General features: G+C 42.1%; 1 protein-coding gene across 2 annotated transcripts in view; it reads left to right on the top strand.

Annotated features, from left to right (window-relative positions):
• LOC121005282 overlaps positions 1 to 22,700 on the top strand; it is a 201,905-nt gene that overhangs the window by 107,856 nt on the left and 71,349 nt on the right. Inside the window, exon 5 of one of the 2 annotated variants that reach the window (XM_040437921.1) lies at positions 7,953 to 8,084. The exons of the other annotated variant lie outside the window; for it this stretch is intronic. Coding sequence (XP_040293855.1) covers positions 7,953 to 8,084 — 132 coding nt within the window. The remainder of the gene's footprint in view (positions 1 to 7,952; positions 8,085 to 22,700) is intronic. 2 annotated transcript variants of the gene reach the window in all.

Here is a 22,700-nt window from a genome sequence, read left to right as displayed (position 1 = left end):
GTATGCTTTCGATGCTATCGTTGATTGCATTCATTAGTACCAGGGCCTGCGGTTTAAAATAGCCGCTTGCGAGCAGGTGCCATTTTCAAATACCAGACCTTCTACGTGAATTTACGTGAGGCGGTCAGGAAGGGCTTAAGAATTTGTTCTAGATGCTTCATAACGGTATATTCAAGTGTATTCAATTAGATCATGCTCTTCTTTCTCAATTCCCCTCTTATCCTAATGTCCTCCTATCCTTTAATTGGAATACTTCTCTAATTGGATCCCAGGGTTTTAGTGTCCCTCATATACACCCATCTGCTGTGTACCAAATTGCTGCAAGAACCTAGAGTAGCTGAATCTAAATAGAAGGTAATGATTTATTTTCTTTCCTCAGAGGATTGGGTAAACAGCCAAAAATAATAAAATCAGCAATTAGAACAAGTTGACCTGTAGAGCAGAATTGCTCTGCCAAGAAGGTAGTTAAATAGATGATTGGTAGTAGGAGTGGCACTTTATTAGGACAACCCGTTTTGGGGGCCGGAACTCTCCATTTGTCAAGGTCGAATACAATAAATCCTTACAGTCACTACTACAATTTTTAAATACAAACTTCTCCCTCTGGAGGTGTTTTACAGACATAAATTTATAAATATAGTATAACACATTAACACTTTGTGGCAGACCTCTCTACCTTTGGATTACTATATAAAACCGTATTTGTCTATTTGTTCAGGGGTCACTGGTTGTTCGCCCAGATGAGAGCTATCCAGGGATGTGTAGTTTATGGGAATATGTGGGGTTTGGGGGTTTTCCTGTGTTTTGGGAAAGGTGTGTGTTTTCTGCCTGTGAGCCCATTGTGTTTGCTAATTATATCACAGGCAGAGCCCATTGTTTTTGTTAATTATGTCACAGGCAGAGGGGGTTTGTGTTCATTTATTGGAAGACCTGCATAAAAGGCTGACATGTAACCCATTAAACAGTTCCTGCTTGACCCTCAATACAGAGCCTCATCTCGTACTTGGGGGGGGGGGGGGGGGGTTAATTCGTATGATTCCTGTTCGGCGCCTAGGAGTGTTCAATAGCTGACTTAATATTCGGGAAAAAGAACAGCTTTGGTGGCATTACCCCCTTTACCTACTGGGGTGCCGTAATACACTTGCAGCGTACCACTACGTGTGTGTGGGCACTGCTTAAAAGCACTAGGTTGTAATGTATGATTTTGTATGTATGTATCTGCAAAATCCCTGTTAACAGGCCTATTAGGTGTAATTTATACATCCCGCCACTAGATGGGGATAAAGTTCAGGTCCTATATATACCTAGGTCAGGCCTAGTTAGTCAGTTGAATAGAGTGGGACCAGAGGTCAGTGTGAAGATCAGTAAGTAGACTGATACTGAGAGAGTGAAAAGGTGCAGATCCAGCACTTCAGCTCTGAAGAGAAGTTTTAGTCCAGAAAGGGACAAGAGAGAAGGACAAATTTAAATTCCTCCAAAGGATAAAAGCCGTAAACCAGGCATAAGGGACCTTTGGGATATTCAGGTGAAGGATACCATAGCCTCCGGCAACCTCACCAAAATTCCACTGACATTGAAATAACCCACTGCTCCAAAACCAAGGAACCTAAAAAGCCTAGAAACAGTGGATTTGCAGAATTAACTCTGTACCATCTAGAGACTGCATATTTGTACTGCTGCAACCAAAAGACATCCAAAGTAAAAGTTGTGAGTTGCATCTTACCACTGTCTACCTCATTATTACCACTTATGGTTGTACCACCATTAACGGTACTGGCGTCACGACAAAAACCATCAAGGGACTCAGCCGCAACAAGCCCCCTAAGCACCCCTAACATCAAGGGCACCTCAACCACCATCTTGGCTGATGCTTCCTACCACAGAGCGTGCCCCGGAGGATTTCGTGCTGTCCACCTCAACACTGTGCTGCCAGCCCAGGGAGGCTTTCTGCTAACCGTGAGTAAACTGATGAACTGTGTGTTATATCATTTGGCCCCTCATCAGTCCACCGATCACCTCACGTATTGCCCCTGCGACTGGCTGGCTGCAGACTTCCAAGATTAATAGTGTCATATCGTAAATGTGCAATGTAATGAACTTATAATAGGAACATGATCGGAGTATTGTCAACGTGACATTACTTCCGGTCATGTGGTCGCAAGACATCCGAGGGAGCCTCTCAGGGTCACAATATTGCATCAAGGACACTCAGTGTTATGGTTTCTTTGTAACATTAATATTGTTTTAAGGGGGCAGGGTGCAGTGGAGGTCACTGTTAAGGGGAGGAGTAGGTGCTGTGGAGGTGTCTGTTAATAGGGTGTGGTGCTGTGGAGGTCACAGTTAAGGGGATGTGGCGCTGTGGATGTCCCAATTAAGGGGTCTGGTGCTGTGGAGGTCTCTGTTAAGGTGGTAGGGTGCTATTGAGTTCACTGTTAAGGGGAGGAGCCATGTGGAGGTCACTGTTAAGGGTTGTGGTGCTGTGGAGGTCACTGTTAAGGGGAGGAGGTTCTGTTCAGTTCACTGTTAAAGGGATATGGCATTGTGGAGGTCACAGTTAAGGTGTCTGGGTGCTGTGGAGGTAACTGTTAAGGTGGTAGGGTGCTGTGGAGGTCACTGTTAAGGGGAGGAGGTGCTGTTGAGTTCACTGTTAAGGGGGTGGAGCCATGTGGAGGTCACTGTTAAGGGTTGTGGTGCTGTGGAGGTGTCACGAGTTGGAGATCCCAGGAGAGACCACCGCGTCGTCAAGCAATAAACAAACGGAAATCAGGTACAGACATATAGGGGTTTATTGCACAAACAAAAAGCAGGGAAGGCAGCACAGACAAAACATGAGCTCTATGTACCGTCAGCACAGTGGGAGAAAACCCCCACTGCGCCACTGTCTAGTAATACTCCAGAGGGTCGTGACTAAGCAACTCCTGGTATTCACTAGAGCCCTAGATGGTAGGGTTAGACTTTGCAGCAGGAAGTTGCCAGGGTCCACTCTGGAGCGTGAACTAGACAGTGACAGCAGGAACGAATGGACAACAGGTACCAGAAGGTACCGACGGCACATAGGCAAACATAACAGACAGGCAAATACAAAACAGGGCAACTAATAACACAAGCAGAAATACATAGCAAGGTAACTAAAAATACAAGCAGGAGTTCACGCAAGGGAGCAGGAGTGGCAATGAGCAGAGAAGGACTTGCTCCACCAGTAGTAAACTGCATGGCCTTGCGCATACCACTCTGCTGCAAAGAAAGGTGCAGCAAGGGCTTGCAGAACAGAGACATATGAATAAACACAAAGTAACTAAAACATAACTGACAGAACAGATAACAGAAAGACAGGAAAGAGGACGTCAATGAACAAGTAGGGAAACCCACAGAGCACAGACAGACAGACACGGATCCCATGGGTCAGCAGCATGGGAGAGAGAGTACAAACCAGGAGCAGGACAGGACAAGACAACACACACCAGGAGAGCTGACCCAGAACTGAGGAAACCTCAGCCTTATATACAGGTTCCATGGGTGCAGCAGAGAGGCCACACCCATGGAGCAGACAGAGAGGATTAACTCCTAATAGACACACAGGGGAGTTAACCCATAAAGAACCACAAATGACACACAGAAACGAAACTTCAGCGAGGAGCGCCGAACAAGCAAGGACGGAAGGTCACAGCCAGAGATAGTGGCTGTGACAGGAGGTCACAGTTAAGGGGTCTGGGTGCTGTGGAGGTAACTGTTAAGGGGAGGAGGTGCTGTTGAGTTCACTGTTAAGGGGGTGGAGCCATGTGGAGGTCACTGTTAAGGGTTGTGGTGCTGTGGAGGTCACTGTTATGGGGAGGAGGTTTGGTTGAGTTCACTGTTAAAGGGATGTGGTATTGTGGAGGTCACAGTTAAGGTGTCTGGGTGCTGTGGAGGTAACTTTTAAGGTGGTAGGGTGCTGTGGAGGTCACTGTTAAGGGGAGGAGGTGCTGTTGAGTTCACTGTTAAGGGGGTGGAGCCATGTGGAGGTCACTGTTAAGGGTTGTGGTGCTGTGGAGGTCACTGTTAAGGGGAGGAGGTTTGGTTGAGTTCACTGTTAAAGGGATGTGGTATTGTGGAGGTCACAGTTAAGGTGTCTGGGTGCTGTGGAGGTAACTGTTAAGGTGGTAGGGTGCTGTGGAGGTCACTGTTAAGGGGAGTAGGTGGTGTTGAGTTCACTGTTAAGGGGTCGGGGTGCTGTGGAGTTCACTGATAAGGGGGTGGGGTGCTGTGGAGGTCACTGTTAAGGGGGTATGGTGCTGTGGAGGTCACTGTTAAGGGGACAGGGTGCTGTGGAGGTAACTGTTAAAGGGGTGGGGTGCTCTGGAAGGTACTGTTAAAGAGGGCAGGGCACTGTGGAGGTCACAGTCAAAGGGGTGAGGTGCTGTGGAGGCCACTGTTATGGGGGACAGTTAATAAAATAAACAATGTGTAACTGGTGGGGTATATAGGGCTACTAGCGATTTCCCTGTAAAATAAACTAGGGCATGGATTGGCCTCCTGGGCACCTTTGGATCAAATTCAATAAACACACAAAAAGAACACTTCATACTCAGGGGGCGCCAGATACTTTTTCAAGTTGTTGGATTAGTCGAAATCTCTCCAGGTTTAAGGCCTTCATAAGAGAGAGATATAGTTCTTTTGTGGGCATTCTTCAAAATACCTTTGGGAAAACCTTTTTGTCTGAAACTATTATATAAAATGTTGGACTGTTCTTTAAATGAGACAGTATTGGCGCAGTTTCTTCTTATTTTTTTATATTGGCTAAAAGGTACATTAGTAAGCAATTTTTGTAGTTTACACTTGAGAAGTCTAAGAAATTATCAATATCCACACTCTTCAAGTGTATTTGGGTGTGTAGTTGTGTGCTATTCGGGCTAACTGATATGGAAAGGTCTAGAAACTCAACCTGGATCCAGAACCAATTTGGTGTTAGTGAGATGCTCTCTTCTTCCTCATTTCCCAAATCACATGACGCACCTGACGTCACATAACCCGTGACATCAGTGTGAGCGCTCACTCTTATTGGCCAGCGCTCCTCCACAGGGAGACCCGGTCTGTCGTAACCAGACACCGGCCGCACAGTGGCAAAGTGTGCCTGCTGGCTAGAAACAGTACAACCAAACTCAATGGGAGCTGTAAAATATTTATACAGGTAGCTCCCCCTAATTGCTTGAAGAAAGCAGGAGAATCTGTCTAGATGGTAATCCACTGGTCACAAATTTGATGTCAGTATAGGGGAGCGTCACCACTGTGACCATTCACTGGAGCTGTCTGTGCTGAAGGGGTAGTCTTATGTAGTTCATACAGAATTTGTTTTAAAATGTTGAAAAAAGTTGATAACAGGAAGCCCAAGGGAGTTAGAAGGCTATAAAATGCCACATAGAGGTAGTTCTGTTTACAAAAACAATTTTGTCCTAAATGTTTCTTACGAGCAAGTCAAAGGCCACATTTACTAATGTGTGTGCACCTGTCCTAGATGGCATAATTTGGCAGATTTTTTTTGTGCAATTTTGCATCCAGTTTTAGAGATGTCCTTTGCACCTAGCTTGCCAAGGAAGCGTAGCTTAATGTAAACGGAGTGTAAGGGATAAGGGATATGGCCCAAGATGCAACATTTTGCATGAAAATTGGACCACAATTCTGTCTCAAACTAAGCCAAGCAACAGTTCCTATAGAGTCAGAGAAAAGTGTCCATCCCTGCACCAGATTTATCATCCAGCCTGAGCCCCTGTAATAAATCTGGTGAAGGTCTAGATTGCTGGTCTAAGTTTACACCATTTCAGATGACCCGCTAACCCAGGAGGTCAAATTAAATATTCCAATAGCCTACTGACTATAAATTCCTGTTTCTGGTTTTATAATTAAAATATAACCTTTATTTTCCTTTTATTAAACAATATATCCTACAAAAACACAGTGAATTGTTAAAAATATATATGGAGGGCTTGGACCTGTGGGTGCAATATCTCTGCAATTATGGTAGATCAGGGGAACGCTATATCGCTAAACCACATGCGGGCTATTGATATCTGACCTATGTGATTACACTTTAGTGCCTATAGTGTCAGCTGACACTAGGCATTTATTCATCTAAGGCTCCATTCACACGTCCGCAATGTGTTTTGCGGATACACGGAGTCACGGATCCGCAAAACACGGAAAGCGGCAATGTGCGTTCCGCATTTTGCGGACCGCACATTGCCGACATAATAGAATATGCCTGTTCTTGTCCGCAATTGCGGACAAGAATAGGACATGTTCTATTTTTTTGCGGAAACGGAAGCACGGATGCGGAAGTGCGGATCCGCAAATGTGGATGCGGACAGCACATTCCGTCCCCATAGAGAATGAATGGGTCCGCACCCTTTCCGCAAAATTGCGGAAAGGATGCGGACACATTTTGCGGACGTGTGAATGGAGCCTTAGCCGCACTTTATTAGCTGAGAGCTCTATCCACACTCCTGCCTTGGTTGTATAATATCCCTCAGTGAAAGTCTCTCAGTAGCTATACTACTTATGTGCTTCTATCTAGATTCGCCCACAGGGACGTCCGGCGTCTGCAGATCGCCTTTCCCTAGTCCATTATTAGCCATTCCATAATTTTAAAAAATTGTTAAAGACACAGCTCCCCCAACATGTTTCACCGCAGATGCGGCGTCTTCAGGGGAATTGAGCTACTATCGACACAAATGCTTCCTGTCTACGATTCTTTATGTCAAAAAGGTGGGTCTTACTTGTAAACCACCCATCGCAATGCAATCTCGTGTCGATTGATGTCCTTGAACGGCCAATCACATACATCTCTTCGGGAGGGACTGCGCCTGCGTCTGGTGTTTGAAACTTTTCGGATCAGCAGGTTAATGCGCATGCGTTGGGAGATAGACTCTTTTTCAACTATGTCCCCAGATGCTATGTACGCATGCGCTGGGACTTAGAGTTCCTCCTCTACGTCAGTCACATGCGCATGCACTACAACTTAGACTCACTCTCAGTCGTATCTCCATATCCCATACGCTTGCGCCAGGACTTAGGGCTCCAGAATGGTACGAATCCATCCCTATTGCATGCGCCTGCGTGCGGACTTAGACTCTTTCTCCTCCCTTTCCATACATCCGCGCCTGCGTTGGCACTTTTACTGAAGTCTGTCTATATCCCACATTTTATGCGCATGTGCTAATACTTAGGATTCCTAGCGTTAGAATCGAATCTACATTCCTTCATTCGATATATCTCTATTATAAAGCGCATGCGTTGACACTTAGAATCTCTCACATTTATTCCAATGGCAACAGCGCATATGTCGGGACTTAGACTATATTTGGCCTCATATTTAACAGACGCATGCGCTTGGACTTAGATTCCAAGCCCCCAGTCCAGGAATTCCTATACATTCCAATCTGATAGTACATACTTTGAACTGAATCCCAGATGGTAAAATTCAGGATTACAGAGTATTCTTGTATGTATAGATATTTAAGTATCCGGAGTTAGTTGTTATTTCTCCATTATATGTATATAAACTAAAGGATTTTAAAAAAAAAAGGGTTTTTTATCTATATAGATATTCTGAGTCTTTTTTGGTTATTATTTCTCCCTCGCATACATTTTCCTTCAACCTTTTCGAGATGTATATCATTCTTCATGATTTTTTATATATATATATATATATATATAGGGATCCATCTCTTGGATTCCCCAAATGTGATGGCCTATGTTTTTCTGGACATATTTCTTCATTTGAGTAATTCTTAATATTTTTATTTTAGTAACTAGCTAAAAATATATGATAGAGAAAGAGCACACTGGTCTAAGTTTACATCACCTACAAGATCACTGTATCTGCCCAAATATCTTTATAGCAAATTGACAAGTGCTATATATCTGTTCACATTCATTTAATTATTCATTCTTATACCATACTTGTTTTTTTTTCACAGGTAAAATGTGTACTTTGCATCAGCATCTTATCATTCATTGCCAGTGGGGTTGGACTTGCACTTAACATTAGTGATCTCAATGATCTACAGTGCTTCTCCAGTGGCTTCCCTTTCATTTGTAATAAAATACATGTAAGTTGCATGTTCTAATAAAATATATTTCTAAAGTATATCTTTGAAGAAGCACTGCCATAAAAATGCTCATTCTTTAGCCCGTTAGACAGGTACAGGTGACTGCTTGGGTGTAACTATAGCCATAGCAGCCATACAGTGGCGGATCCAGAGCCTGGTCTCGGGAAGGGCACTTCCAGATTATTTTCTGTCCGCCGCCACAAAACAATGGTGCTTATAGAACAGACTCCACAGTGTAGAGGTATACTGTATATTGTGGGGCACAGTGTAGAGGTATACTGTATATTGTGGGGCACGGTGTATGCTATATGTGTATGACAAACATATTTCACATGAAAACTTACTTGGCTTGGCCCTTGGGGATCTCGGACACCACTTCAGCACTTTGGCTGGGGGGCTCGGTGGAGCTGATGTTGTGCTTTATCCATTCCTAATGAGAAATATTTCATAATAAGGATTTGGAGACGGGGCAGAGGGATAGCAGAGCAGAGATAGGCTGGTGCTGCTACTAGGGGGTCATACCATGGGGGAGTAATGAAGCCCCCCCCCCAGTAGAAATAATTCTCCTTATAATGTGACAGTGCAAAAAATACCCCCTTGTAATGCCCCCAGTTGAGCTAATGTCCCCATAGTGCCCCTATGATGTGCCAGTATAAAATACCCCAATATAGTGCCCCCAGTAAATGCCCCCATAGTGCTCCTCTCCCCCTTCCTTCTAGTGCCCCCCATAATGTACCAGTATAAAATGCCCCAGTAGATGCCCTCAGTATCCCTGATAATTTGCAAGTATAAAATACCCCTTCTTAGTGCCCCCCGTAGATAACCCCATAGTACTCCTCTCCCTCCTTCCCCATAGTACCCACCATAATGTGTCCCAGTATAAAAATTTTCGATACTGTATTAACATTCAGCCACTATAGGAACATAGCTAATAAATACACTCTGTATCTACTACATTCTATATCTGTATACTGTACACTGCTCCATTACATATCTGTATACACTTCATTATATATCTGTATACACCGCAACATTATATATTTGTATGCAGTAGGCCGCAAAAATCCGGTACAATGTATCACCAGGTGTTATCCAAAACTAATCCACTTGTATCACAGATGTAAAGACATAATGGAGCAGTGTATACAGATATATTATAGAGCTGCATATGCAAATATATAGTCTAATATTCTCTATGTACTGAATCATAATTGTGATCGATACATAAATATATGAATGTACATTTAGTCCATTGTACTGTAGTTAGTCCTGTAACTGTGCTTAGCATGAGCACAGCTACAGCTCCTAACAAAAAGAAAGAGTGCTTAAAACCATTGGACTCACAACTGCTGTGACTAATCCCAACCCCCACAATTATCATCTATTGTTCTCAAAGAAAAAAAAAAAAGTAGTGCATATAGTACTTTCTTTAGCTGGGGGAGGGGGGGAGGGTAACACACCAAATGTGTAACACCAAACCAGAAATAGAGGTGGGAAACTCTGTTTTATTCTTTTTATTTTATTTATCCATGGTATCTTTCTGAGTGTATATACTATGTACAGTACAGACCAAAAGTTTGAACACACCTTCTCATTCAAAGAGTTTTCTTTATTTTCATGACTATGAAGGCATCAAAACTATGAATTAACACATGTGGAATTATATACATAACAAACAAGTGTGAAAGAACTGAAAATATGTCATATTCTAGGTTTTTCAAAGTAGCCACATTTTGCTTTGATTACTGCTTTGCACACTCTTGGCATTCTCTTCATGAGCTTCAAGAGGTAGTCCCCTGAAATGGTCTTCCAACAGTCTTGAAGGAGTTCCCAGAGATGCTTAGCACTTGTTGGCCCTTTTGCCTTCACTCTGCGGTCCAGCTCACCCCAAACCATCTCGATTGGGTTCAGGTCTGGTGACTGTGGAGGCCAGGTCATCTGGTGCAGCATCCCATCACTCTTCTTCATGGTCAAATAGCCCTTACTTTCAAAGTTTTCCCAATTTTTCGGCTGACTGACTGACCTTCATTTCTTAAAGTAATGATGGCCACTCGTTTTTCTTTACTTAGCTGCTTTTTTCTTGCCATAATACAAATTCTAACAGTCTATTCAGTAGGACTATCAGCTGTGTATCCACCTGACTTCTCCTCAACGCAACTGATGGTCCCAACCCCATTTATAAGGCAAGAAATCCCACTTATTAAACCTGACAGGGCACAACTGTGAAGTGAAAACCATTTCAGGGGACTACCTCTTGAAGCTCATCAAGAGAATGCCAAGAGTGTGCAAAGCAGTAATCAAAGCAAAAGGTGGCTACTTTGAAGAACCTAGAATATGACATATTTTCAGTTGTTTCACACTTGTTTGTTATGTATATAATTCCACATGTGTTAATTCATAGTTTTGATGCCTTCAGTGTGAATCTACAATTTTCATAGTTATGAAAATAAAGAAAACTCTTTGAATGAGAAGGTGTGTCCAAACTTTTGGTCTGTACTGTATACTAACCTAACCTCGCACCCTCAGAAATGATTAAGTGCCTGCCCTTCAAGTACAAGTGACACTGGAGCGCTGTACTTTTATTAATGATGTACAGTCGTGGCCAAAAGTTTTGAGAATTACATAAATATTGGAAATTGGAAAAGTTGCTGCTTAAGTTTTTATAATAGCAATTTGCATATACTCCAGAATGTTATGAAGAGTGATCAGATGAATTGAATAGTCCTTCTTTGCCATGAAAATTAACTTAATCCCAAAAAAACCTTTCCACTGCATTTCATTGCTGTCATTAAAGGACCTGCTGAGATCATTACAGTAATCGTCTTGCTAACTCAGGTGAGAATGTTGACGAGCACAAGGCTGGAGATCATTATGTCAGGCTGATTGGGTTAAAATGGCAGAGTTGACATGTTAAAAGGAGGGTGATGCTTGAAATCATTGTTCTTCCATTGTTACCATCGTGACCTGCAAAGAAACGCGTGCAGCCATCATTGCATTGCATAAAAATGACTTCACAGGCAAGGATATTGTGGCTAATAAGATTGCACCTCAGATTAAATAAGATTAAATAAGATTAAATAAGAAAGTACTGTGTCTACCCTTTTGCATATATTTAAATATAGGATCGATGGTCGGCTCTGTATATAAAATATAAATCTATTAATTTTTTTAATAATTTACTGTGCATAAAATCACAAAAATCCCTGTATCCTTATTTTAAAAAAAACATAGAAAAAGATAAAAAAAAAATAGAAAAATACAATTGCACATTTTATTACTACCATATAATAGTACTGTAGTGAGCAGATAACCACTACACAAGATCCATGATTGCCAGCAAAATATATATATATATATATATATATATATATATATTTATACATAAATAAATACAGTAGATACACTGTACAGTATTTTAAAGAAAACAGAGATTTTGAGCAGCTCTCACCTGCCAGGGATTCCACTGTTATAGCACGGAACAACTCCTTCACCCGAATCAGGAGAAATACGGAAGTATAGAGAAAAAGAGGTTTTGTCCAGCTTGTAGTTGTGGTAATCCAAAGGCTTCTTTATTGAATATTCAGTATAAAATCCAGGTACAGAAAGCAGAGTCTACATGTTTCGGGCACAATGCAATCTTAGCCCTTACTCATGACTGTTTCAAACACACTGTGAGTTACTTTTGTAGAGAGGAGGGGGAGGCTCCCTCACCTGAAATAATCAGGCTGAAATTCAACCCCTCCCTTCCACAAATGTGTACATAGGTAAAATCATGCCAAAAGACAATTCATATGGTCCATAAAACAATAGATTGAAGGAAATGGGAAATAAAGGAAGAGAAGAAGAAGAGAAATAAACTGTTGATTAATATTGCAAAATTAGATCCAGTTTCTTATTTAAACCTTGAGGCTGGCGACTTTCAAGTCGGAAAATCCAATATGATTCTCTGTTTAAGAGTTTCCTTTTTCTGTCGCCACCTCTTATTGGTTTTTAACCTTTTCAATGCCTTGTACTGACATATAGGAGACATCACCACCATGTACCATGGCAAAATGGAGACTTGCCGCAGATATGTTGCGGTTCTCATGGTGCGGTATGTCTGATATATGTTTTCTGATGCGTGTTTTTATTGCATTTGTGGTGCATCCCACATATTTTAACTTGCAACTTGTGCATGTTATGCAATAAATCGCATAGGTAGTATTGCAATTTAAAAATGATTTTATTTTGAAAACCTGTCCGTTAATACTGGATTAAAAATTTTGACAGATCTTCATATATTTACAGCAAATGCAAATGGAGTGACCGCATTTATAATTTCCTGTTATTGACAACCATGTATTTTGTGTTGTTCGGGATTTGTCATTTTTAAAGAGAGATGGGCTCACGGAACTGGCTATTGTGGGTGCCTTTCGGGCTGCGCATTTAATGCCATTGTGTACCATGGATGCCCATATTTTGTCACACGCTAGCACCTGGAAGTGCTTTCTGACGATGTTACAAATTTGAGTGTATTCCTTACTATATTGTGTGACAAAAATATTTTTTCTTTCCTGGTTAGATATCTCTCTGATTTTTTGTCTCTTTGTTTCTACAGGTGTGTTCAATAGTATATTCCTATTCATATGTCGAATATCTCTGCTGCATTTCTTCATCTTTTTTTCGGAATATGCTCTATGTGTTAATCTACTTATGATGTTTTGCGCCTCTGTTTCATAGGTCGACTCATCACTGCAATTTCTTCTAGCTCTAATTAGTTCTCCTTTTGGTATATTTCTGATGGTATGCATGGGATGGCATGACTGTGCATGTAATATTGTATTGCCTGATGTTGGTTTTCTGTAGGTGCTGGTGTATATGGAGGCCGTGGCGGAGTCTCCCCTGAGGCGGAGATCCAGGAACTCAATGTTCCTGGCGCTATGTTGAACGGTAAATTGGATACCGTTCACACATGCGTTCAGATAGTCTGCAAAAGATGGTATGGTCGCCACATCACCAGACCAGATAAAGATCAGGTCATCGATGTAACGGCCATACCATCTTATGCTATCCGAAAATGGGTTGGTGTCGATGAGGAGGAAGCCCCTCTCCCACCATGCCATAAAAATATTGGCTATGGAGGGAGAGAACTTAGCCCCCATCGACACACCCGATGTCTGCAGGAAAAACTTTCCATCAAACATAAAATAATTCCGCCTCAGGAGGAAGTCCACTACGGCCACCACATACTCCATTAGCACCACAGAAAAATTTGCAAAATTCTCCAAAAACCATACCAGGGAAATATTCACCAATTTATGAGGAATACTAGGGTAAAGTGCGACTACATCCGCTGTCACCCATGAATATTCTTGGGACCATACCAGGCTTTGTACAGCCTGCAAAACCGATTTAGTATCTCTCAAAAGACCGGGGATATTTGGAATCAAGGGTTGCAGTAGTGAGTCGACCCACTGGCATAGGCATTCAGAATACGACCCTATGCCTGAGACAATTGGTCTCAGCGGAGGGGGAAAGATTGATTTATGCACTTTTAGTAGAGCATGTAGGATCGGAATAACTGGGAATGCAACAAAGATATAATCACATTCTTTTTGGTTAAGAACACCTATATTGGATCCATGTAGTAACAGGTCTTTCAATTCTTTCTTAACCCCTTAAGGACTCAGCCCTATTTCACCTTAAGGACTTGGCCATTTTTTGAAAATCTGACCAGTGTCACTTTAAGTGCTGATAACTTTAAAACGCTTTGACTTATCCCAGCCGTTCTGAGATTGTTTTTTCGTCACATATTGTACTTCATGACACTGCTAAAATTGGGTCAAAAAAGTAAATTTTTTTTGTATAAAAAAATACCATATTTACCAAAAATTTTGAAAAATTTGCAAATTTCAAAGTTTCAGTTTCTCTACTTCTGTAATACATAGTAATACCCCCAAAAATTTTGATGACTTTACATTCCCCATATGTCTACTTCATGTTTGTAGCATTTTGGGATTGATATTTTATTTTTTGGGGATGTTACAAGGCTTAGAAGTTTAGAAGCAAATCTTGAAATTTTTCAGAAATTTACAAAAACCAAATTTTTAGGGACCACTACAGCTCTGAAGTCACTTTGCGAGGCTTACATAATAGAAACCGCCCAAAAATGACCCCATTCTATAAACTACACCCCTCAAGGTATTCAAAACTGATTTTACAAGCTTCGTTAACCCTTTAGGTATTGCACAAGAGTTATTGGCAAATGGGGATGAAATTTGAGAATTTCATTTTTTTGCCTAATTTTCCATTTTAACCCATTTTTTCCACTAACAAAGCAAGGGTTAACAGCTAAACAAGACTGTATCTTTATTGCCCTGACTCTGCCGTTTACAGAAACACCCCATATGTGGCCGTAAACTACTGAACGGGCACACAGTAGGGCGTAGAGTGAAAGGTGCGCCGTTTGGTTTTTGGAGGGCTGATTTTGCTGGACTGTTTTTTTGACACCATGTCCCATTTGAAGCCCCCTGATGCACCCCAAGAGTAGAAACTACATCAAAGTGACCCCATCTAAGAAACTACACCCCTCAAGGTATTCAAAACTGATTTTATAAACTTTGTTAACCCTTTAGGTGTTGCACAAGAGTAATTGGCAAATGGGGATGAAATTTGAGAATTTAATTTTTTTGCCTAATTTTCCATTTTAACCCATTTTTTCCACTAACAAAGCAAGGGTTAACAGCCAAACAAGACTAGTAGAACCGAAAATAATTTCTCAAACAATGAGAAAATCATATGTGAGAATTAACTCAATGCATCCGAAAAACAACAAAACACATATGCATGAATAATAAATTTTATTGAATAGTCACATAAAGGACAACAACATAGACAATAATGGGTAAAAATAATGAACAAGTTGCAGTAATGTAGTGGCACTGTGGACCAGCGCGTCACCAAGGTCCCAGATAATGAGTCTATCCCAAAAGCGTACGTCAACTGTTGGTCCGAGTAAGCCTAATGGCGAATGTCTGAGAAAATAATCTCATAACCGGACCACAGAATGGCGTAAGCACACAAATAATATAAATGACACAGTGCTGGCCTAGTTGTAGGTGTGGATGGGTGCAGTGTGTGGATAGAGTTATTCACACACAGTAGCTAATGTAATTGCAACATGCACCCAACACCCAAACGTACAGCCAGCACGGCAACATGCATAATAGTAACAATTGTAGAAAAATGTAAGGGGAACCAACCTGGAGACCTGGGTGAGCGCACCCCTGACGCGCGTTTCGCACAGCTTCCTCAAAAGGGGCCCCATTTTAGAAACTACAGGTTAGGGTGGCAGTTTTGTTGGTACTAGTTTAGGGTACATATGATTTTTGGTTGCTCTATATTACACTTTTTGTTCGGCAAGGTAACAAGAAATAGCTTTTTTGGCACGTTTTTTTTTTTTTGTTATTTACAACATTCATCTGACAGGTTAGATCATGTGGTAATTTTATAGAGCAGGTTGTCGTGGACGCGGCGATACCTAATATGTATACAATTTTTTTTATTTATGTAAGTTTTATACAATAACTTCATTTTTAAAACCAAAAAAAGTTTTAGTGTCTCCATAGTCTAAGAGCCATAGTTTTTTCAGTTTTTGGGCGATTATCTTGAGAAGGGTCTCATTTTTTGCGGGATGAGATGACGGTTTGATTGGCACTATTTTGGGGTGCATATGACTTTTTGATCGCTTGCTATTACACTTTTTGTGACGTAAGATGACAAAAAATGGCTTTTTTTACACCGTTTTTATTTTTTACGGTGGTCACCTGAGGGGTTAGATCATGTGATATTCTTATAGAGCCGGTCGATACGGACGCGGCGATACCTAATATGTATACTTTATTTTTATTTATGTAAGTTTTACACAATGATTTCATTTTTGAAACAAAAAAAAATCATGTTTTAGTGTTTCTTTAGTCTGAGAGCCATAGTTTTTTCAATTTTTGGGCGATTATCTTGGGTAGGGTATGATTTTTGCGGGATGAGATGACGGTTTGATTGGTACTATTTTGGCGTACATGTGACTTTTTTGATCACTTTTATTACCTTTTTTGGGAAGTAAGGTGGGCAAAATTTCAATTTTCTCATAGTTTTTATTTTTTTATTTTTATGGTGTTCACCGTGCGGGGAAAGTAACATGACCGTTTTATAGATCAGGTTGTTATGGACGCGGCGATACCTAATATGTGTAGTGTATTTTATTTTTTTAATTTTTATTCAGTGATGAATGTTTTTTTTTTTATCTTAACTTTTTTCACTTTTTTTTTTACCCAGACCCACTTGGTTCTGGAAGATCCAGTGGGTCTGATGTCTGTATAATACAGTACAGTATAATATATATTGTTCTGTACTGTATTTTACACTTGTCTGAACAGATCTATGCTTTTAGCACAGATCTGTTCAGCACCATGGACAGCAGGACGCCTGAGCAGGCGTCCTGTTGCCATGGGAACCTTCCCCGTCTGCTCAGAACTTCGCAGACGGGGAAGGGTAAGCACGAGCTGAGGGGGGCTCTCTGGGGGCTGTCGGGGGGCTCTCTCCCTCTCCATGGGGGGGCTGCAAAGGCACAGCAGCCCCCCGATGGAGAGGGAGGGAGCTCCCTGACCGATGACAGTTAACTTTTTCCATACAGCGGTCCGTACGGACCGCGGTATGGAAAGGGTTAAACGGCTGACATCTGCACAGATGTCAGCCGTTTATACCAGGGTGCCAGCAATGTGCTGGCACCCTGGTATACCCACTAGAAGCCAACGATCGTTCATGGGGAGGCGGGCGGGGGATCACGATCCCGCCTGCCGCACCGCCCGCCTCCCGCAACGCCCCCACCGCATGCGACACCCCCCGGCATCAAATCGTGCAGGGGTGCAGGGGGGGGGTGAAAAATATTGATTATAGGCACTGTAAAGTTTCTGATCCTCGCGGTCAGGGCCCGCGGGGATCAGAAACTGCAAAAAGCGCAGCAAACCGCAGGTCTGAATTGACCTGCGGTTTGCTGCGATCGCCGACACGGGGGGGTCACATGACCCCCCCCTGGCGTTGTCACAGGATGCCGGCTGAAGGATTTCAGCCGAAATCCCGTTCTGATTAACCCCTGGGGCGCCGGAATACTGATTTCAAGTTAGGACGTACCGGTACGCCCTGAGTCCTTAAGGACTCGGGAAATAGGGCGTACCGATACGCCCTGCGTCCTTAAGGGGTTAAAAGAGGGGAGCGGGTCACCAGGTAAAACATCATAGATCTTGTCATTATGTAACATCTGATGGATAAGGGATCTATAGAGTTTCACTATCAAGGATAACCACCGCTCCCCCCTTGTCAGCTTGCTTCACAACAATATCATCTCTATTACTAAGATTACGCAATGCTTGGGATTCTTTTTTGGATAGATTATTGGTATTTAAATCCTTTTGTTGTGAAACAACAGAATTATTTGTAGGTCGTTTTCCCCTTCCTGAATCTTGTGGGATAACGGCGACTTGCGATGTCGTCGCCCTCCTCTGCGTTTTTTGCCGCCTGTCTGTGTGGATTGGCTCCTAATATAGGGCGATTGTTGGATGTCTCTGTCTGTGTCTGATTGATATCACATTCCGATTCAGGTGAGTCAGCCTCCGTAGAGCTAAATGAGACTCTGCGACGCTGAGCCCTTTTGGATCGCAGGCCTCTTAATATAGATCTTGGTATATGTGCTCACATTTCCGGCCAAGTATACACTTCACTACTTGAATATACCAACAACCCAGCTTTTCTCAAGTTTGATGATAAACTAAAGGAGGATCTCACCTCAACGGAAGAAGCACTTATGCAAATGAAGCAGTCCAAGTTCAATAGAGACTTACTTGATTACAATCACAAAGAAGTGTATACTTGGTCGGAAATGCGAGCACATATACCAAGATCTATATTAAGAGGCCTGCGATCCAAAAGGGCTCAGCGTCGCAGAGTCTCATTTAGCTCTACGGAGGCTGACTCACCTGAATCGGAATGTGATATCAATCAGACACAGACAGAGACATCCAACAATCGCCCTATATTAGGAGCCAATCCACACAGACAGGCGGCAAAAAACGCAGAGGAGGGCGACGACATCGCAAGTCGCCGTTATCCCGCAAGATTCAGGAAGGGGAAAACGACCTACAAATAATTAACCTGTCAGCCTGTTTATTGTCAGACCATGAACTTAAAGTTCTAGGTCGAGGTTTAACTTTTGCGCCGTCATGTCATTTTGATTTGTACAAGACCATATTGGACGTGAAAGGACTGGCCCGCAGTCTAACTCTGCAGCAACATTTCCAATCAACAGACTCACAGGTGTGTAGTCCAGGAGATGCTGCAGCTTGTGCGTTCACCTCCAATGTGGATTTTGATTCAGCCATGAATACAATTTTGAGTCCAGACCATATATATGATCCAGCCAGTATGTCCTTCAATGAAATGCTACATGTGTATGATCTATTGGAATTGGGAAACACTTGCCCACCGTCTAATCCTTTTTATTGTTCGCCAGACTTTAATCCTTCTAATCGTGATTTCTATCCCGTGCAATCCAGATCTCATGCACTGGATAGATTTCAGGAATTAGTTGAAAAAGACTTAGTCTCTTTGCACAATTCTGTTGTTTCACAACAAAAGGATTTAAATACCAATAATCTATCCAAAAAATAATCCCAAGCATTGCGTAATCTTAGTAATAGAGATGATATTGTTGTGAAGCAAGCTGACAAGGGGGGAGCGATGGTTATCCTTGATAGTGAACTCTATAGATCCCTTATCCATCAGATGTTACATAATCATTAAATCACCTGCAGTCTTGAAAATAAACGGTACACTCCCGCAATTACATAAAACCACAATAAAGAAAAAGAGTGCTAGACACACCGGTATGAGAAAATACAAATCAATTTTATTCAATATCCATAAGGAGGAAGCAAACTATCCATAAGGAGGAAGCAATATCCTGAGGAAGCAAACTATACGCGAAACGCGCGTTGAGGAGCGCCATTGCCCTGGTACCTGTCCCTGCTCTGTTGGTATGTAGCCCTATACACCTGCCTTACCTTATATTTTCGGATCTTGTGTCTGCTATTTTGGTATTCATGCACACCGGTGTATTGAGGCAAGCGCACCCTTGCTATAGATTCTCCATGCTCCTGGTACTATATCCTTTGGGATAATAGATTATTTATATATTACACACATGGAGATCCATTTACGTCCGTCCAATGGATGGGGCAGGTAGCAGTGTGATGCAGGATTGTGGTTGTCCCTGCTCATTTATTGTCTTATAATATGTATCATGTATGTCTTTTATGGATATTGAATAAAATTGATTTGTATTTTCTCATACCGGTGTGTCTAGCACTCTTTTTCTTTATTGTGGTTTTAGATGTTACATAATGACAAGATCTATGATGTGTTACCTGGTGACCCGCTCCCCTCTTTTCAGAAAGAATTGAAAGACCTGTTACTACATGGATCCAAAATAGGTGTTCTTAACCAAAAAGAATGTGATTATATCTTTGTTGCATTCCCAGTTATTCCGATCCTACATGCTCTACCAAAAGTGCATAAATCAATCTTTCCCCCTCCGCTGAGACCAATTGTCTCAGGCATAGGGTCGTATTCTGAATGCCTATGCCAGTGGGTCGACTCACTACTGCAACCCTTGATTCCAAATATCCCCGGTTTTTAGAGAGATACTAAATCGGTTTTGCAGGCTGTACAAAGCCTGGTATGGTCCCAAGAATATTTATGGGTGACAGCGGATGTAGTCGCACTTTACCCTAGTATTTCTCATAAATTGGTGAATATTTCCCTGGTATGGTTTTTGGAGAATTTTGGAAATTTTTCTGTGGTGCTAATGGAATATGTGGTAGCCGTGGTGGACTTCCTCCTAAGGCAGAATTATTTTATGTTTGATGGAAAGTTTTTCCTGCAGACATCGGGTGTGTCGATGGGGGCTAAGTTCTCTCCCTCCATAGCCAATATTTTTATGGCATGGTGGGAGAGGGGCTTCCTCCTCATCGACACCAACCCATTTTCGGATAGCATAAGATGGTATGGCCGTTACATCGATGACCTGATCTTTATCTGGTCTGGTGATGTGGCGACCATACCATCTTTTGCAGACTATCTGAACGCATGTGTGAACGGTATCCAATTTACCGTTCAACATAGCGCCAGGAACATTGAGTTCCTGGATCTCCGCCTCAGGGGAGACTCCGCCACGGCCTCCATATACACCAGCACCTACAGAAAACCAACATCAGGCAATACAATATTACATGCACAGTCATGCCATCCCATGCATACCATCAGAAATATACCAAAAGGAGAACTAATTAGAGCTAGAAGAAATTGCAGTGATGAGTCGACCTATGAAACAGAGGCGCAAAACATCATAAGTAGATTAACACATAGAGCATATTCCGAAAAAAAGATGAAGAAATGCAGCAGAGATATTCGACATATGAATAGGAATATACTATTGAACACACCTGTAGAGACAAAGAGACAAAAAATCAGAGAGATATCTAACCAGGAAAGAAAAAATATTTTTGTCACACAATATAGTAAGGAATACACTCAAATTTGTAACATCGTCAGAAAGCACTTCCCGGTGCTAGCGTGTGAGAAAATATGGGCATCCATGGTACACAATGGCATTAAATGCGCAGCCCGAAAGGCACCCACCATAGCCAGTTCCGTGAGCCCATCTCTCTTTAAAAATGACAAATCCCGAACAACACAAAATACATGGTTGTTAACAACAGGAAACTATAAATGCGGTCACTCCATTTGCATTTGCTGTAAATATATGAAGATCTGTCAAAATTTTGAATCCAGTATTAATGGCCAGGTTTTCAAAATAAAATCCTTTTTAAATTGCAATACTACCTATGCGATTTATTGCATAACATGCACAAGTTGCAAGTTACAATATGTGGGATGCACCACAAATGCAATAAAAACATGTATCAGAAAACATATATCAGACATACCGCACCATGAGAACCGCAACATATCTGCGGCAAGTCTCCATTTTGCCATGGTACATGGTGGTGATGTCTCCTATATGTCAGTACAAGGCATTGAAAAGGTTAAAAACCAATAAGAGGTGGCGACAGAAAAAGGAAACTCTTAAACAGAGAATCATATTGGATTTTCCGACTTGAAAGTCGCCAGCCTCAAGGTTTAAATAAGAAACTGGATCTAATTTTGCAATATTAATCAACAGTTTATTTCTCTTCTTCTTCTCTTCCTTTATTTCCCATTTCCTTCAATCTATTGTTTTATGGACCATATGAATTGTCTTTTGGCATGATTTTACCTATGTACACATTTGTGGAAGGGAGGGGTTGAATTTCAGCCTGATTATTTCAGGTGAGGGAGCCTCCCCCTCCTCTCTACAAAAGTAACTCACAGTGTGTTTGAAACAGTCATGAGTAAGGGCTAAGATTGCATTGTGCCCGAAACATGTAGACTCTGCTTTCTGTACCTGGATTTTATACTGAATATTCAATAAAGAAGCCTTTGGATTACCACAACTACAAGCTGGACAAAACCTCTTTTTTCTCTACACTGTACAGTATATACACTCTGAACCTAAGCCATTCCAATATTTATATGTGGACATTACATTAAGGCTGAGTTCACACGGGCGAGTATTCCGCGTGGGTGCAATGCGTGATGTGAACGCATTGCACCCGCACTGAATCCTGACCCATTCATTTCTATGGGGCTGTGCACACGAGCGGTGATTTTCACGCATCACTTGTGCGTTGCGTGAAAATCGCAGCATGCTCTATATTATGCGTTTTCCACGCAACGCAGGCCCCATAGAAGTGAATGGGGCTGCGTGTAAATCGCAAGCATCCGCAAGCAAGTGCGGATGCGGTGCGATTTTCACGCACGGTTGCTAGGAGATGGAGACCCGATCATTATTATTTTCCCTTATAACATGGTTATAAGGGAAAATAATAGCTTTCTGAATACAGAATGCATAGTACAATAGCGCTGGAGGGGTTAAAAAAATATAAAAAATAATTTAACTCAGATCCGACAGTATATTCTAACACAGAGGCGTTCCCATAGTGATGGGGATGCTTCAAGTTAGAATATACTAAGAACTGTGTACATAACTGCCCCCTGCTGCCTGGCAGCACCCGATCTCTTACAGGGGGCTGTGATCCGCACATTTAACCCCTCAGGTGCCGCACCTGAGGGGTTAATTTTGCGGATCTCAGCCCCCTGATTGGGTGCTGCCAGGCAGCAGAAGCCAGACCCCCCTCTCTCCCCAGTATTAAAGCATTGGTGGCCAGTGCGGCCCGCCCCCTCCCTCCCCAGTATTAAAAGCATTGGTGGCCAGTGCGGCCCCCTCCCTCTCTAGTATTAAAAGCATTGGTGGGTGTGCGCCCCCCCCTCCCTCCCCAGTATTAAAAGCATTGGTGGCCAATGCGGCCCCCCCTCCCTCCCTCCCTCCCCAGTATTAAAAGCACTCTGGTGAACAGCTATTAGGGTTAAAAATAGGGCTGGAGGGGTTAAAAATTAATAAAAAATAATTTAACTCACCTTAATCCA

The sequence above is a fragment of the Bufo bufo genome, chromosome 6, assembly GCF_905171765.1.
Source record: "Bufo bufo chromosome 6, aBufBuf1.1, whole genome shotgun sequence".
Classification (NCBI taxonomy): Eukaryota; Metazoa; Chordata; class Amphibia; order Anura; family Bufonidae; genus Bufo; species Bufo bufo.
This window is presented reverse-complemented; position numbering and strand designations above follow the sequence as displayed.